We start from the raw sequence: 18,804 nt of genomic DNA on the forward strand, positions 1-18,804 counted from the left end.
GATTGGAGCAGAACAAAATTGATGTGGGCTACCATGCTGCCTCCATAAACTGAAAAGTATTCACAGGCACGGTCCTGAAATGTAATCTAAATTAATAAGTAACTGGAGTAGTGATGGCCTGAAGTAACCTGATGCCACTGTTATGAATGGCTCTGGCCATGCTTATTTGATTATGCCCCCACTTTTAACCCTTTTTTATATCCTGGTGTGCTGCCTTCTCCCTCTATTTTGGCCATTCCCGTGCCAAAGCAGAAAGGATGAAGGCCAGCCTGAGAGGAAATACTTCCAACTGGAGGCTGCTGATGGATGAGCTGTAGGATTGCAAGACAGGGTCAGATTCCAAGTGTCCATCAACTGCCTCTCTCGGATATCTACAGAAAGCACGAACACTTTCTACCAGCTCTTAAGGTGCTGACAGATGGGCTCTGGCAAGCCTTGCTGGAGCACGTTAAGGAGATATTGCTCCTTACCACTGGCTCCATGCCCCAGCGGGAGCTTTTGCCTGCGTCCTGGTTGCTCGCAAAGTGCCTGAGGCTGCACTGCAGATGGGGCTGGAGTTAAAGCGAAGGTGCTGGGCTGTCCGCTCCTGCAACTGTGGCACAGGCACATCTTCCCCTGCATGTGTGCTGCTGCAGGGCATTAGTCATTGGCAGTCAGGCAGTGTTAGCTTAGGGTGGTAAATTCCTCCAGGGCAAGTAGAGCCCTCCAGACCTTGTCCATCAGCCCCGAAGAGCGTGTGACTGCTTCCTGCAGATGATCTTAGCTCTGTACTGGATGGACTTACAAGACTGGACAGCACAGATTTCTGCTGACTTTCTTGTTGAGAGGTATTTTCCACAACTTATTCTTGTTGGTGTTAAAGCTATAGACTAATTGAAACAAAGTGCAATAAGAGCTGAATCAGTGACCTATTTCCCCCATTTTTGTCAAAGGCGAGATACACATCAAATATTATGCAACAATTGGAAGACCTCCCACTGTCTGCAGCCAGCTTCCTGTTGTGTTACACATCACGATTTGTTGTTAAATTCAGATTTTCAGGCCTGGTAAACAAAGGAGGATTGCTGAATGACCCAAGTGTACGCTGCTGCTAACCACACACATCTGCAGCAGGGTTGTGATTTCCCCAAACATTAAAGTGATCTCTAAACTGGCCTCCTGTGTATTCCAAGAATGAACAGGCAAGTGAGTGGGAAGATTATGAGATGAGTTCTTGAGCTGTCCTGCACGTCCTGGGATGACCACAGTGGTTCCTCTTTGCAAGGTCTGCGACCACACTGCCATTCCTCTCCAGCAGTGCCAGAGCTTATTGGATGAAGGGAGTCCACATGGAGCAGATGAGACCTTGTGTGCTGTACGTAAGAATGTGCTGGGAGAAGAAACGCATGTAAGGTCAGGCCTGCTCCAAGAAGAAAAGTGTATCAGCCTGGGGTTTTTTTGCTAATGAAGTCAAAAGCATTTGAGAAGTGATTACCAGCACACAGGACAGCCTTCCTATGCCATTTAGGTAGCTATATATTCCCACCAAAGTCAGTAAGAAGCCTGGCTGAATGCATCTTAAACACAGTTTCAAACAGCAGACCTGGATGCTGAGCACCCTCCTAGCCCCAAGCCAACTGGGCACCCAGCTGACGTGGGGTCCCCTTCTCTGGAGGGGAAATGTCCTGTGACATTGCAATCTGGAGTTGAAACAAGGACATTCCTGAGGCCTTTGTACAATGGGCTTTGCAAGAGGTGACTATGGAAGCAATCTCTTCTCCTGACTCCACACCACCTCCAAACAACAAGCATGCTACAACAATGCAAAGTGTTATGGGTTATAAAATGTCCATTGCCTACCGCTTCTCGGAGACACAGTTTCTTCAGCTCTTCCAAGCGTTGGCGCAGTGTCTCTTCCAAAGCTTCTTGCCTGGATTTCAGTGCAGCCAGCATGTCTTTCTTGGCAGACTGAGAACTATCTGACTCTTGGGAACCTATCAATAAACAATGATTTCACTAGGCCAGCTGACAGCAGAATACACATCTGGAATGCTTGTAATTTTACCAAAGCCTGGATGCAGTGATTCCAAAAAGAAATCAGACTATGACATAAAGCAGGTGTTACCCAGTCATGTTTGTTTACGGCAAATTCTTAATGTTTAAGCTAACAGACAGAGATCGGACAGTGGGGCACACAAAGACATTTGTAATAATTATCCAGAAAAATAAAAGCAACAAAATTATTCATGTAAAGATCCTAGAAAAAAAAGACATACCATTCCCATGAAAGTTCCCAATGGCAAATAACGGTACAGTTTACGAAACCCTGGAGATGCATTTTTGGGAAATTAAGCCTAGGAGAAACCATTTGACAACACAGCCTACTTCTTAAGAATTGCAATTATCCTGGTAGCAAACATTTAATTCAACCCACTTACAGTGCCTGTTTTATGAACAAATGTAATGGAACAAAATTACCTAGCAAGATTCCTGTAAAACACACCAAAACAATAATAACCCACAGGTCCTTCTGGGATAGTAGCTGTTTCTTGTGAAGACGTAGGTCAAGATATTTAAACTGGATGTCCAAAGGGCTTGACTTTTCAAGTGGCAATTACCCAGCAACTTCCACTGAAGTAAGTCCATGCATTAAGTCAGACTCTGTTGCTCAGATGTCATGACAGCATTTGTAACTTCAGCTCTTCAGGGGGACTTATTGATGGGGTTCCTGATTTTATTTTGGTTTGGGATGGTGCATCAATCACTGCCCAAGATCTAGCATCTTAAAGAAGGGGCAACGCTGGTTTCATCCATTTTTGGGTCCCCAACTTGAGCAGCTGATTTTTCAGGATGTGCTTAGCATTCACCCACTTTAATGCACCTCTGGGCTCAGAGATGAGTTTATGGTGAAGTCACTAGTTGCTCCAATCCCCTTGTTTGCATAAGCCGAGTGCATCCTTTCATTACAGAGTAAGGACATGAAGGTTATGGCCATATTGTGAGATGAAAAGCAAGTTCAAGAAGGGGTAAACACCATCTCTACACGCTTTTCACTCATATCACTGGCTGTTGTGCAGCTACAACTGTAGTTCAAAGCATCCACCTTAGGTTTACGGAAAGCTGAGTTCTGGTATCTGTGGTGGATTCAGCAGGAGCATCCCATGACTGTCCACAGATGACACTGACAGCTACAGCTCCACAGACTCTAAAGCTCTGCCCCACACAGAGCTCTGGAGCTCAGCCTAAGTCCGCACGATTCCTTTTTAATAAAATCCATAGTGGGTCTTGAGCTGGGCTGAACGGACAGGGCTGCTGTGGCAAAAGGGTTGCTGTTGCCTCAACAGAAGTGTCTAGGTGATCTAAGTATCTGAGATGTCTTCCATGCAGTGGCAGATATGGTCCAGGACCCTGTGAGACCCACACTCTTTTGGATTGGCAGTGGGATACTCTAACCCACCTAAAATGGCACCAGACACCTATGTTTAGACAGCTGGATTGTGCCCAGTGCTTTGTAGGGACTTCTTGTGGTGTACTGTAGGTTTATGCCTGCAGAAAAGCCTTTGACTCAGCAATGCTTTCAAGGGGGTTCCTCCTAGTCCTCAGTGGTTCCTCAGTGGTCTCAGCATGTGCTGTCTCAGGGTGACTCTGGGGGGCTCCCCTGTCCCTCTAGAGCAACAGCACAGAGACAGCAGACCTTTATTATCTGCAGGAGTCAGATACTATAGGATGCTACACGGAGTTTTCTGTGCACCTGTAGGATGGGAGTGAGTGGGGGCTTCTAGATACATTTGCAGCTTGGCCTCCAAGCGTACAGTGAAGACACTCAGCCCAAGGAGGCTGAAAACGTTGCTGCCATTTCACAGAGCTCTGGAAGGAACCTGGGAACAACTCTTTGTTTTGGCAGCAAAACAGTGAAATTTGTGCTTTCAGCTTCATCTTTCATTGCTACTATTCCAGCAGACCGTTAAAACTAAACTGAAAGAGGACTGAGGCAACCCATGCCATGAAACAGTTCTGCATTGGCCCAGAGGGAGCAGAGAATCTCACAGATCTTTTCCACCACTATTTTCTGCAGTTTTCATACAGGAAGACAGCTGGCACTTATTCTGTGAAGCAGCACCCCCCTTTGTTACACCTTTTATTGGGCTGTCCTGGAGTGGGGGAGGTGGAAAAAGGGCTCTCTAAAGGTCAGCCAGGTCGAGCATCATCAGATAAAGGAGAACAACCTCACATAAGGTGTTTGTTTAGTTGCTGTAGTCATCCTCATTTCATTTGGGTTTGCCCTCATAGAGCAACAAAACTCAGTTCCGCAAACAAATCTGTGCTGCAAGAACTTGACAGGATCTTCTAGAGGAGCCTTGTATTTCCACTGGCAGGGAAAGCCCTCCCTAGCATTCAGTAATTCTTAATAGTAACCCTGGTGAGCTGTTACTAGCAAAAGCTGAACTGCTGAATTTCTTCACTGAATTGCCAACTAACAGCTCAGCCCTGGTAAAAAGCTGCTCGTGATTCCAGCAAATGTTTCAACCCTTTTTTTTTTTTCTTTTAGGACAACTTTAAAGACCTACGTTTTCCTTTCAACTGCTCTTCCCCTTTCCTTCCTCTCTCTGCTCCCTACCCCCACACCAGCCTCAGATTTATTTTTAAAAGCTCTTCGTTTTTGCACTGCGGGTTGCCACAGCAGCTACATAGATGCTGAAACATTTAAAAGCATATGAATAGCCTCAGCCCTGGCCAGATGCCTGTGCTGATTCGGGGTGTGCCGACAAGAAGGAAACGAATGGCTTCTGGCTGAGCTGGTACGGACCCAAATCAAGCACAGACAGTTCGCGGCGTTTGCTCCAGCTGCGCTCACCCTGTGTGAGAACCATGCTGGTCTCAAGCCTGATGTGGTCGGTGGCAGTATCCACTGAGTGCACATTTTGCCATCTTTTTCACCCCTCCTAGAAAGCAGAGGAATTGGGGGAGATCTGGAAGTGCATTGTCACATTCTGAGTTAAGCAATAGGATTACTGCTGAAACCAAAGTCAACCACTCCTTGGCACTAATAAACCAGTTCAAATTAACCTTTTCCAAGTGTGGCTTTGTATCACAAACTCTTCTAGCGTAGCAAGGTTTCAAAGGCCAGGGGAAAGGGTACTCAGTTCATGGCTCGTGATGCTGAATTTTTTTAGCTTGACCATACCTGACTTGGATGATCCCTTGGGCATACTGCAGGACTTACTTATTTCTTCAGACCTTCCTGAAATTTCTCCTTCAGAAACTGTTCTGTTCTAGCTGTTTTGGTTTCTTTTTTAATTTAAAAGCTGAACTATTTTGGGGTGTATTATTAGATTTTTATGGGTTGGATTCTCTGCTTGTTCTCACAGGTGAAAAGCAAATGGAAACTTGATCAGTCAAGACAATCACACCCCTGTGAGATGCTTGTAAAGGAGCAGAGAACAGTGCTTTGTATTGCTGGGGTGCCTACAGCTTCCATTAGAGGCTCTTTATTTATAAATATGTGTTAATCCAGCCTCAAGCAAGGCTGTGACCACAGACCCACTTCTAAACCCAGTGGCAATTGACCCAAAAATGTCAGAACAAATCAAAAGACCATAAAAACAACCAAAGAAATAATCAAAGACCAGCACAAACCAAACCAATCAAGCAGATACTACCTTAAATCAGCCTTATTAAATATGATGCTCACTGAGTCATGGCTGCCCAGTGACTTCCAAAGGGGATCATCAACAGAGAAAAATCAGTCCTGAAAGATCAGTCCTAACACAAGAGACAGAAATGGTTGACTGGGAGGCTTTCTCAGGTATTTTATCTCCCACAATTAGGGCTAATTCCTAATGCAGTAAACCAGAGAAATGTTGCTGAAATATGTAATTTCCCTGTATACATTTTGAACCTTTCTGTGAAAATTATTGTACAGCCTCCTTCCCATTTGCTGTGCAAAGATTTACCAAACTGCATCTTAACACACACTTCTGCAGAACCATTTGATGTCCCTAAAAGCAAAAGGGTTGTGAAAACACACCGGGTAGCAAGCACAGGGCCATCTCTTTGGTAGGCACCAGGAACCTGCTGAATTGGGGCCTGTTTTTATAGCTGATGCTGCTGGTTGAATTTCAAAGCCAAGGCAATCGTACATGCCCTTTCCTCCTTAGCATACAGGACAGGATGCAAGTCTTGGTGGCCTGAACATCCACTTAATACCCTATTAGTGTGTGGATACGCTACTCATCTTCTGATCTCCACCTGGCCTCTCTGGGCAATTTCTCCATCCACTGACATTCAGGAGAACGTGCGCTGTGAAATGGGGGGAGAACACGGTCCTTCCTGCCCAACTTACTCCTCCAGCAGAGTTCGTGGCTGAGCTTCTTTACAGGTGCTAATGGGCTGGTTTCTGATCGCTCCAATACCAGTGATGTCAGTACAGTCTTGGTGATGTTGATGGAGATGTGGAGCAAGTGAGTCACACCCCCAAAGGATCTGACCAAGGCGATGTGCTGTGCCTGTGCAGATCTGCAGGGGTTCCTGGCTAGCAGCTGTTGGCTCCAAGACAAGCTTTGTTTTAAAGCCTGTCAAAGAGACAAGACCAGCAACGTGAGCCACCGTTTTGAAGAGGAAAGCCCTACCAGTGACTCACTGTTTGTCCCCATTTCCTCCACCTTTTCTAGTGGAGTGGAGTCAGCTTGGAAAAAGGATAAATGAGAAAGATGAAAATAAGCATGGAGGATAGATGGGATGCTGAAGAGCAGAGGGAGCCAAGGCTTGGTGCTAGCATCTGTGAGGGAAAAGGAGACACAACAAGGCGGCTGAGCAGCGGTGAGGCAAGAGCATCCAGGCATCTCTTCTCTTTCTCATTTTGTGTCTCCTCCAGGAAAGGAAAAACACATCTAAATATGGCAAACCCTTCACGCTACATCCGGCTGCTGGCTCCAGCTTGATGGCGTTTGGTTGAGGTCCCTGTGAAAGGCTGTCCCCCAGGCAGGGAGGGGAGGTCCCCCTATGCTTGCTCCGTGCCAGAGCCTGGGCTGACTCACCGCGCCAGGACGTCAGCGCACAACAGCCAGCAATCTCAGACAGCCGCTATCTCTTGTCTCTGCCAGACAAATAGGATATCCTCCACGGTGCGCGGGAGCCCAGCTGGAGCTGCTCCGCACAGGATGCTCAGATATCCTGTGGGCGACTCGTCTTCGCGAGCCCCCGTGCTCGCGGACCATGCCGGAGGCTGCGCGGGTGCTGCTCATCCGCTCCAACACCCGCCGGGGCAGTCCAGCTGGAAGACGGCCCCGCCGGATGGAGCGGAGGGGGCCGGGAACCAGCTGGATGGGCTCTGTCATGGCATTTTCAAATGTAAACAGGCCTCTGCACATGAAAACACCGCTGATGAAGGAATGGGGCTCAGGGGGCCGGACACTCCTCGAACATGTCTGCAGAGCTAAAGCAGAGATGCTCCTCTGTGGTCTCTCCTCTGCCCACTGAGATGAAGAAGGCGGTCTGGGGTTCAGTCCAACAATAACCCAGTAATAATAGGGCTCCTCACTAGCTAGGAGCCCTGCAGAGCTCTTAGGGCACAGACCGAAGAAAAAATCCACCTTAGACCTAACCTGATTTCACTCCAATAACCATCTCTGCTGGCTTTGATTAGGGTTCATGCCAGTGTGAAAGCAGAGCTTTTATTCCTGGGCAAATCTTGCCCCAGATGTCCAGGGATGGCTCAGAGATCCTGAGCAGAAGATCCTTGAGATAAATCCCAGCAGCCCACTGTTTTGGGGGCCCCCTTCAGAGCCAAAATGAGGACAAAAGTTAAACAGCGAGCTTGTCAGAAATGGACTTGGGAGCATCAAGTATCAAACTTACAACTCTGCAGTGGACACGGACTGAGATCGAAGGCCTGGGAAACACAGAGGAGCTTAGGCTTTGGCCCTGAATTGCTGTAACCATGGGGAAGTCACTGCCCCAGTATAAGACTCCATCTCCCCTCTGCTGTGCCTTGAGAGGGTAGGTGATGTGGGGCAGCGACTGTCTCGCACTGCACAGCAGGATCTTGGCCAGACAGCATGAGAGCTGGAAGCAACAACAAATATTTCCTTGCAGCCTTGCTGCAATCCCAGGGGAGCTTTGGTGCTCCTCGTGGCACTGATAGTCCCTTCAGTGCGGAGGAGTGAGATGGAGAGAGGAAATGGCTACAAGGAATTTCCAGGAAAAAGGGACTGAGAACAGTAGGGAAGTGGGGACAAACAGAGATTTAGTCCTGCCCTTGTGATTTCGAGTCACTCGGGGTATTTATAGCCTGGAAATCTACTGTGGCCACTTAATCATTTGCACTTATTCTCTCCAGCGCGCAGGCTGTACCGCGATAACCCATCATTGTTGTGATTGTGTGCCGATAATCTTAGGCACAATGGGAGGAAACGCAAAGGCTGGGACGGAGCCGGTGACTGTGCCCAGCGGGACAGGCAGCAAATGCCCCCTCCCGTCCAGTGGGACAGGGCTGGGTCACCTCTGCCAGCTGGGCTCGAGGGAAGGGGCTCTTGGAGCAGAGGGGTCTGTGTGACTGTGTGAAAGCAATCCAGGGTCTCCAGTTCCCTGGTATCTGTCCTCCTCTGCCAGACATCTTCTTGTAGCTGCTTGTAGCTGCTGGAAGGCACACAGCAGCAGCAAACTCCATAGCTCTCCTTAACATTTTGGGGAGACCCCTGTCCTCACAGTTGGTAGGACCTAAAGGCAGCTCTGAACACAGGAAGCTGGCAGGAGCCATGCTTGCCTGGCCCACCAGCAGCACCTCAACTGAAACGGAGATTCACACAGTCTACACAGGCGTCCAGGTAGACCAATCCACCTAGCCAGGCCTGAAGAAATGACTCACCTGGTCAATGAGCTTTGCACGGGTCTAGTCACTAGTGCAATTCTGCTGAGTCTGCAAACCTCATGCTCAGCCAGAAGGGATTTGAGCAGGGAACAAAAAAAATACAGAAATAAAAGCATGGGCAGCTCCCAGTTTGTTATTTCTATCCACATAACCCTAATAGGTGCTGGCCCTACAGAAGCTTTTCTGGGCTTGATTTTCTGCTGGCTTTCACCTGACTACTGCTCTCCCACTGGGAGGGCAGAAGGAGACCCCCATGTTTTTTTCCAGGAAGGCAAAAAGTCAGCGTATTAATATGAAAACAGGATTACTACCAAGTAGCTCTCACAAACTTGGGAATGGTGCCCAGGAGGCTGAGATCTTGGAAAGACCTTAAGAACTTCCTTGGGGTACTTAACGTTATTTACTTTCCAGCAGGAGAGCTGGAAAAAATGCCAAACAAACAAAGAGCTCCAACAACCCGACACCAGTCCGGGAGCTGCTCAGCTACTGCAACTCCCTAAGCAATGGGAAGCACAGACAGTGGATTGTATAATTCCTCAGGAGTACCTAAGGAGCAGAAAGGCATCTCTGTTTGCAGGCAAGGCAAGGAATTGCACAGCAGGCTGCTCTGGAGCTCTGTAAGCATTGCACATTTTAACCCCTTGCTGGACATTTTCCAGGCAGAAGAGGGTGGCTTTTAAGAGACATGAAGGATACAGTGATGCAAAGCTGATCTACTACACCAGTGTAGGTTCAGTTTTAAAGCATGTGTGTTCTTAGATGGACTCTTCCCTTGTCAAGCATGAGAAGGTTATTCTCTGGTGTTACACATCTCAAAACAATGGATTTCGATAACTTGACGTGACACTTAACAGAAGGCATTTAATTGAATGGAACTGGTAATTATAGTGATACCAGCAACTCTGCCCTCCTGAAGAGCTTCTTACCTGAGCAGCTTCAAGCTCTTTGCAAACTATCAATTCTTACTTTTCTCCTGGAGTGACGTTTAGCACTGTTTTACACATAGCTTGCCCTGTTCAGACTGACAGAAGAGTTTCAAAGAAATACAGACAAGTTCCTGACTCCTCTTCCCTGGTCCTTCTCTTCTGATGCTCTAGCTCTCCTCCATATCAACTTCTCTTGGGTTTCTTTCACAGATTATGTCTTCCCCATAACAAGAAGGTGCTCTAAGCCACAAAAAGAAACCTCTAGGTCCCCACACTAGTATGGTGGAGAGTGCTAGGGAATAGCTCTTTTGAGCCTGGGACACCAGGCAAATTCCAGCAAGAGAGAGGCAAAACAGATGTGCACTCTGTGAAGAAGCCACCCTGCCTCAACGCTGCTGAAGGACATCACCAATTCCCAGCCTCAACTGCTGTAGTGAGCTGCACTGGCTGACTGCTTCCTCACTGCTGTTTGAGGGCTCCTTCACAAACGCATCTGCCTAGGGATGAGCTGGGTGCCAAGGGGTGATTACGGTAGAAACTGTGAAGAGAGACCAGGTCTCAGCTGGGAAGTGAGAAGTTGGTGATGACATCTTGGGGCCAAAGAGGAAACGAGCAGCGGTAGTGAGAGAGGGGGAGGCTGCTGCCTGTGCTGTTTGTGGGGCAACGTGCTGAGAGACGGACTGACACCTGGACAGACAGAAAGGCTAAAGGGAAGTGACTTTCATTTCTGCAGTGCAGCTTCTGGCTGCTCCCCATTATACCACGGCCATGGCCCTTCCCACCATATTCTCTCGAGTTACAGGATAAAGGACCTACCTGATGACAGAAGACTCCCGCTGCTGCCGCTGATAATTTTGCCTTTACTCCCCATGTTGGCCAGCTTTGAGGTCTTGAGCGTTCCAGTTTCGGTCAAATCAATTGCAATCTCACTCAGGCTTCTTGCAGCATGAATCTTGGACTGGACATGGACACAGGAGTTAGTAATGATTTAGCACTTCTTTAAAACTCACAGAAGGAAAAAGTCCTCTTGCTGTGGCAGGAAACAGTCCTCCACAGCAAACTTGGGTTATTTTACAAGAATAGAAGCAATCTGGCATGATATTCACTGCTGCACTTTTTACATTCTTAAGTGGGTACAATTCTGGCATCGCTTCCTGTTGTTTGTTATTTTCTCTGCTTTGCCATGCACATTTTTCCCTCTTAAACAAACCAGGTATAGAGTCACTGTGTTACCACATACAATAAGAAACCTTCAGAAATGCCAACATAATAAACTGCAAAGCCCAAAGGCTAAAGACCATCTCCAGCATCTAAAGGAAGCCAGGAGGGGCCTTTCAAATCTGCAGTGAGCTTTGGACCAAGACACAGTGAGGACATGGCTTAAATGGGCTCTCATGAGAAGCTGGAATACTGGCAGGAAAACATGTTCAGGTTATGGTCCAGACTAACAAGCCGCATGCAATGCCCCTACTGTGAGGGACCTCTTCAAAGCATTAATATTACTCCAGTAAGAAACAACAGCCAGCCCCAGCTCAGTAACTGGCCACACTGGGGCAAGGAGTCACCCATTGTACACCACCAAATGTCAACAATCTAGGCATCTCCAGGGGAAAGTAAACGTGCATACTGCATAAACGAACAGAATAGAATAGAATAGAATAGAATAGAACAGAATATTGTATTATATTTCAGTTGGAAGGGACCTCCAATGATTATCTAGTCCTCCTCCTATATTAGGAGGGAATGAGTTGACTTCCTAAGATGTCATCCTTTCTCCATTGGTTATAGAAGGATTTGAGACAACAAGATGCCCAGAAAGTTCAGGTGAGATAACTCCAGAACTTTCTCTTCGTTGAGCAGTGAGCTCCGTTGTGGTTATTCCCACAGAGCCAACAAAGGCAGAAAATGTTCCGGGCAAGGGGGTTAGCGGCACTGAGCAATGCAATGAGCACAGTGGCTGCTTGCAGGGTTGGGCTTACTCAGTCCCAGTGGCTGCCTTACCTCTGCAATACAAACCCCACTGTTAGTAGCTCACCATCTATCTCTAGTCCATTCTCCTGGCAGCCTCTAGCAGGTGCTTAACATGAACAAGAGGATCAAGAACATTGATCAAAGTTGCTGGGGATGGCCTTTCAGTTATAGCCCTACCACTACTGGGAAGAAGAACCCTACGTATGAGGGTGTCTTGGGTGGCCACGAGAATTTTTCAGTCCTTTTTGTGACCAGTACAGCTTTAGGATGACCTTAAAATAACAACTGCCACATCAGAACAACCCCAAAGCCTCTCTAGTCCTCAATGTCATTTCTGACTGGGGTCATCTCCAAGCACTTCAGAAAAAAATATAAGGAAACTTTACATTAAGCTACTGTGGAATAATATGTCCACATGGAAAATTTCCTCCTGCCTATTCTGAACTAATGCTTATGCTCCGAGCTCTATTTTATGCATTGGTTGTTGAATTCCCTTCAGGTAACAAGTCATGCTAACAAGGAGGAAACTGACAACCAGGAAGAAGCTTGCTGTCCGTAACATGGCACACAAAGATGACTGCTATTTCATCTCTGACCTGGAAATCGGCTTCTTGCTCGCTGACCCTCATGTGAGCTCCTCAGTCATGGATGGAGGGAGCTTGGCGCTCAGCCCATTGCCCAAATCTCACAAGTCCTGTGCTGCTGAGCTTCAATTAGCCTGGCCTCACAGGGCCACTGACCTGCAATTTCTGTTTCCCGGAACCCAGAAAGTTTTTGGGACATTGTGCCAAGGCTCTCCAGCTGTGCAAAGACTTTTTTTCAACAGGATGGCGAAGCCCCAGTTCACCTGAGCATTAACCTCTGCACCTCCTCAAGGCCAGAAGAGACTCTCAGCCCTAGTCATACGGTTCAGGTGATGGGCACATCATTGCAGTGCTAACAAATCAGAAGCTGATTGACGTCCACGTACCAGGGTGTAATCTGTTCCCACTGGAACTAACATGAGATGGGACTACAAGGAACACTTGCTGTGATGGGATTTTCAGTGTTATTTCACATCCTCAGGAAGCAGAAATCATTTTAACAAGAACTAAGGCTGAACTGATGGCTGAGTGCTCACCACACTGAGCTTCACTCTTAGCTCTGTTACTGATTTGCTATGGGACTTTGGGTAAGACACTTAAGGTTAAATCTTAGCGATCCCCTGCCTGTTTGCACATCAATGAAATAATAAGGGAAGTAAAATGTCTCCCTGTTGCGCACTATACATTTAAGATTAATTTAAGACTTCAAATGAAGACAGCACTGGGAGAGCCTCATACTGAAAACACTCTCAGAAGTATTATCATAATTTCATATTCTTGGGTGTTTATAGCCTCTTATCATTACCATTCAGAGGTACCCAAATGCCTCACAAGCTTATTTCCACAACAACCCCAAGAACAGGGCGTGTGCACTCACTTATTTGAGTGCAGAGGCTGAACTACCTGCCAAGATGTCAGAGCAGATCAGGCAACCAGTACTGACCCTCTTAAACTAATGATACAACCAGTTAGACACCCCTCATATCCAGCAGCTCCTCCCCAAACTCAGCCCCGGGAGAAGAATAGCAATCTTTTAACTTCTTGGATCTGAGGTTCCTGGTCAGAAACAAGGTTTGTGACAGATGTTCTCCACATAGCTCTGGAAGGTTAGTTCTAGGTGAAGAGGAAGGTCCCTGCTTTTATCTAATGAGATTTCCTGCTACTTGAGTTTCAATAAGGAGCCCGAGCACGAACTGCTGTCTTGCTCCAATGTCAGATCTTTGGAGGTAACAAGTCTTCAGGCTGCTGCTATCCTGGTGATTTATCCCCTGCAGGTGCACACACGCTGTATGACCCTGCAGATATGTAGGATTATGTATACCTTGTATAACCCCAGGAACTGCCATACAGATCAAACCTAGTATCTGCCTAACCCAATATACTGGATGTCTAGGAAAAGTACAAACCCCAAGTCTGTGCAGACAGATCCTGTCCTCCCGCTCTGCAAGGCAGTGGTTTTCCTGTATTTGTAAGATAGTTACAGCGAGAAGCCCTGTAGTTTATTTCCACTCATATTCAGACTGCAAATTAGCGCACACTCCGGCCCTACCTATTTGCCTAGGCACTAACTAAAACGCTGAGTGAAGGTAATGCAACTGGAGGCTGCGGTCCTAGCCAGCATGCCAAGCCACCAGCAGCTGGAAGCGTGCCCTACATAGGGCAAATGAAAAAGGAGTGTAAGACTGAAGCCTGGCATCCCTGGAGCCAGAACAGAAGAAAAGAAAACCAGAAGAGAGCAGACAGGGGATCAGCAGGGCAGGGAGATCTTCCTCCACAGAGGGTGCAATCCAACCGGCTGAAGCCAGCGGTGAAGGTTTTAGATCCGACTGCAGTTGTGTTAACGGTACCCTGCACTAAACAGTTGGGATGGAGCATCTCCTGAAAGGAATGGGGTTAATTTTCCATGCTGCTCAATCCCTGCTGCCTCTGCTGCCTACAGCAATGCCAATCAGCGTCGGGTGGTCTTGTGCTTTGGACAGCCACTCATCGCGGCAGGAATCAGACCAACAGCACATTTCATACAGGCCAGTGAGCAGCAGCCAGCGCGAGGCCTGGGCTAGACTTTGTACTGACAGCACAATAGTGGAAAGCTAGATTACATCCCATTAGCGCTCCCTCGGGCCCTGCAGTCCCTCCAGGCTCAAAAATTTTAAAGCACTTAGCGCAGACCTGCCAAGTCTCATTTACATGGAGGGAGACCGGCTCATTCATGAGTCATTTCAAAGCACAGGGCCAAACTGATCCCCAGTGTTGTTCTGACAAGGTCAGAGGGTGAAGAAAAATCCATCAGTGCAATGCAAGAGTAGATGGACACTAGGGATGAATTTATCCCTCTTGCTTGCAGTGATGGGGCTTTGCTGCAAGTGATTTTTTGAAACCCTTGGCCTATTTTCCACCGGTTCATTCAGCCAAAAAGCCTTGCGCTTGGAGGAACATGCTGTTGGAAATTCCCACAAAAAGAGACTTCTCAAGGCTTCTAGGCCAAACGTTTGATTGACTCGGTGCAGTCAACAGAGCAAAGACATGCCTTGAAGTCCTGCTGCATCTGTCTCCTGAAAAAAAGGGAAGCTGACAGGAGTTCTGCACACTGACATGTTCACTTGGAAAGCTGGGGATCTTTTCAGTCTCCACGTTACGCTTCGATTGCAGGGAGAGAGAGACAGATCAGCGGGGAGTGAGACGCTGGGAACTCGGTGAGCTGGCAGGAGTTCAACGCGGAGTGAGGCTGCAAAGAAGGCCGGGACCTCACTTCCTTGCAAAAGGGTCAAAATCCAGGCAAAGCTGATTTTATTTCTTTTTAAAATCAAGTGAAGGGGCTTTTCCAGTGCAGCTGTGCAGAAGGTCCAGATCCAACTGGTGCCCAGTTATGTGAGGAGCATGGAGTTCAAGCTTGCTTTATCACTATGTCATATCTCCTGCCATCTAATCTACATCACTGGAGTGAAGGCTCAGTTGCAGTAAGCTCCAGCAGGCTTTCTCTTCTAAGTTTGTTTTTATTTTTCTTTCTTTTGTCAAAACGATAGGAAATGCCAAGTTTGGACATGAAAGGAGGGAATATCTAAGTTTTGCTTTGAAGTTGAATCCCCAACTGAAGTGGGGACTGAGATTTAAGGGGATGCGAACCCATGCGACCTGAAACTCAAATAAATGTTTGTCTAAGCCCTTGAGAACTGAAACGAAGACATTTCACATTGCCCCACTCTGGAGTATGTTTTACTGGTTTTCAAAAGCGAAGCGCACATGTGTATAGTGTCCTGAAGTGACCAGCGGGATGAATTGAACAGATCAATTAAAATTGATGGATCTATCAATCTTGACAGTGTCACGTCAAAGACGAGGACAACAGACCAAAATAGCAGCTCCCTTAAGAGAAAGGGACAAAAATATTTGTATGCCTTAACTTCAAAGCCTCAGCGTGACCACCGGGATTATTGTGACAAAGCACACTGACGTGGTCACAGACGTGACAGGTTGACAAACGAGGGCTGGTGGGTGGTGCTGTCTGTAGGAGTGTGAGAGGGGGGAGATCAGATTGAAACACAATCTGCCAACAACAAAAGAAGTCACTGAAGGGAAGTCCTGGGCATTTAAGAGACCCAGCTTCTTACCAAAGAACTGGGAGGAGGAGGGAATCTCCTTTTGTTTGTTGGTTGCTTGTGACCTAAATACCTTGCAGCTAGATCAGCAAATCCATCTGGCTAAAAGTAAAAAAAATAAACTTCTGTTTGTTTGCCGAGTTGTTTTTGTTGAGAGCAAAACAGAGTGAGCTATGCATTGCCCTGGTGGTGCTGAGCAGAGGAGGGGGACAGGAAAGTATTACCTGTATCGGGTGAGCGTGCAATTTCGTCCATATTCACAGCTGGCACTTAGGCAGGGGTGGGAAGTTAGCTACATCCCTAAATTCAATACAGCTCACAGCAACTAAGATGAATCCTGTTTTTTTGCATTAGATGGGACAAGGCCAAAGTGGGTGTAACCATGTGGTCTGCCCAAGGCATCCGAAAGTGCTACCCACTCTACAATAAAGTCACAGAGATCACGATGGGGAAAGCAATGTCAGAAGGGTGTAGAGTGAGCTGGACTAATAGCACACTGATGGCCCTTCACATAATTTCAGCAAGCCAATTCAATTCATGGAACTGGAAGAAAAATAATGCAGCGAAGAAAAACAGGAAAAATAAATATTTTTCTGTCCATTTAGTGAGCTAAACTGGATCATGAAGGGACCTGATAGGGCCAGGGCCTGTGCATGGGAGGGAGCAGCCCCTCCCTGAAAATGTGGGCAGTGCTTTCAGCAATAGTAAGATGTTAAGCTTGTTTCAGCCATTTTGAGGAGTATCACCCTGCAGACTCCTGCCATCTCACCAGAGATGGGGGTCAATGCAGGCAGCTGTATAAGCAGGTACCCACTCAAAACACTTTTTATCTTCTCTGTAAAGTCTTACACTAGCATGCATGTATGGAAAGGGGTGTCTACATGAGAAGTCTCCCTTCTGTCTCAAAGTGATCTCAAAGTGATCTCCTGCTGCTCTGGATATGCCTAAAATTAGTGTTGATGAAAGGAATTAGAGGGAAAACACACACTCCTCTGTTTTCAAGGTGGTTTCTTTCGTGTATTGAGCAGCCCTTTGTGCAGCACCAGATCAAGACAGTTCCTTGTAAGGCCAGACTGTCAGCATCCTGGCCCTCTCCTTCTGCTGTGAGATTCTGTGTGGAGAGAGAAATAATATCCCTACCCCTCATGTCTAGGAAAATACGATAGTAAAAAGAAGGGACAGCAAGAAGGATTCAGAAACAGGTGTAAAGTGTGAAGCTGCTTTGAACTCAGTTATTGGAAGCTGCCCTAACTTTATGACAGAGTTCAGGAACCAGAAGACATGTGGAAACCATCTAGACAGGGACACAATCCTATCTGCTTGCAAACTTTGGCTCCTCCAATTTGGCCACAGTTTTCAGTAGGACCTTCCCCTCAGTTGCCACTCCCATAGACATGAATTCGATACAAATTCCCTCAACCTGGCCAAAGCCAGCAGATATTTTGAGTTAATTTGCCTTTTTTGGATCTCAAGTGGAAAGGGAGGGTAGGAAAGGAGCCACCATCTGGACTTGATCTTGCTGGAACCATGGGGAGTGAGAAGGACTCACCCACCACAATATGCACTTCCCACCTCCAGCATGCTTACCTTGCTTTGCTTTCTGTCCAGGTAGAACTGATGTTGACTAATGGCCATAGCCCAGATAGACTTTATTAGTGCTGGACAGGCGTACCACGTATGCACAGCGATGCCACTATGCCCAAAAGTCCTCCTGGTCACAGATGCCCTGGAGAGGAGAAAAGAATGAACTGGGGTTAGACCAAGGTTTCCTCAGATAGTTTTCTGTGGCAGAACCTATCACAGACCTCATAGTAAAAGCTGCTGTCTTTACTGTGCACACCCTTGGCTAATGGGAAAAAATGCTTAGAGAACAGCAATAAATAGCTACTCAAGCCAGGAGAGCGTTTACTTTAAATAACTCCTCAAGTTAGCAAGCTCCAGAGGACTAACAGTAAAGATCATCCAGTTTGTCCAGTTCAGACTGTATTCCTGGGTTTGGCTGAGCTGATGCTGACCTGCTACGTGTCCCAGGGGGGTCACTAATGCCAAAGCATGTCTGAATCCTCTGTGTCTCATCACGTGCTGAGACATCTGAGACCAAGTCGTCACACCCTCCACTACCTCTGGCTTTGGATGGTGGTTCTCAAATATTAAGACCCAGGTGACAACTAAAGATCCACAGGATCAATGGCTGCTTTAGAGAATGTGGGAGAAACTCTTCAGATACCTTGATTTCCCCACTTGTAAACAGATGTAGCAGGACTTGCCATGTGGTATGGGAAAGGGGAGCTGTGAGGCTCAGAGAGGGCCGCCTAGTGCCCTGGAGAGAAGAATGTTACTCAGCGATTAGCTGAGCGAATATAAAAACAGGAAAAATAAGAGCTAAATGTTTCCTCTCTGGGACTCCCAATTGTCCTCAAATCTTAGCAAAAAGCACAGGTTAGGTTTCCCCATGCTTTCACAGCTGTACAAAACTGCTTGATTATTCCTCCCCACCCCTCAACTCTAATGCACCAGCAGAGCCCCTGACACCGGCACACCAGCACACGCAGGCTCGCAGCGTCCTGGTCTGCAGAACCCCTCCCACTGCAGGGATGTAGCACCGGCTGCAGTAAACCAAGCCACCGATCTAGAGAGTCCCAAATAAATGAGGTCCTCGTCTCCAGTCTGTTAAGAAGAGTCTTGTGGTGGAGTATGATTATGAAATGAATTTGAGCACTGGTACACAGGCTAGCTCAGAAACGTGACACTTTTGTTATAGCCTTTCACATAGGGACATGGCCTTACAAGAGGGGCCAGTGCAAGAGAGAGCCTGGGGAGGAGGGTGTGCTATGGACGGGCTGCCACAGTCCATAGCCAGCAGGAACTCCGCGCGATGC

At 47.3% G+C, this 18,804-nt stretch overlaps 1 protein-coding gene across 5 annotated transcripts in view; it reads right to left on the reverse strand.

The window, feature by feature from the left end:
- The window catches only part of FRMD4A (FERM domain containing 4A), a 211,694-nt gene that overhangs the window by 18,946 nt on the left and 173,944 nt on the right, over positions 1-18,804 (reverse strand). For all 5 annotated transcript variants that reach the window (XM_075526407.1, XM_075526317.1, XM_075526495.1 and 2 more), the window contains exons 13-15: positions 17,513-17,651; positions 10,591-10,732; positions 1,840-1,973 (exon numbers count right to left, since the gene is read on the reverse strand). In XM_075526407.1, coding sequence (XP_075382522.1) covers positions 1,840-1,973; positions 10,591-10,732; positions 17,513-17,651 — 415 coding nt within the window. The remainder of the gene's footprint in view (positions 1-1,839; positions 1,974-10,590; positions 10,733-17,512; positions 17,652-18,804) is intronic.

Source organism: Mycteria americana, chromosome 1, assembly GCF_035582795.1.
Source record: "Mycteria americana isolate JAX WOST 10 ecotype Jacksonville Zoo and Gardens chromosome 1, USCA_MyAme_1.0, whole genome shotgun sequence".
Lineage (NCBI taxonomy): Eukaryota > Metazoa > Chordata > Aves > Ciconiiformes > Ciconiidae > Mycteria > Mycteria americana.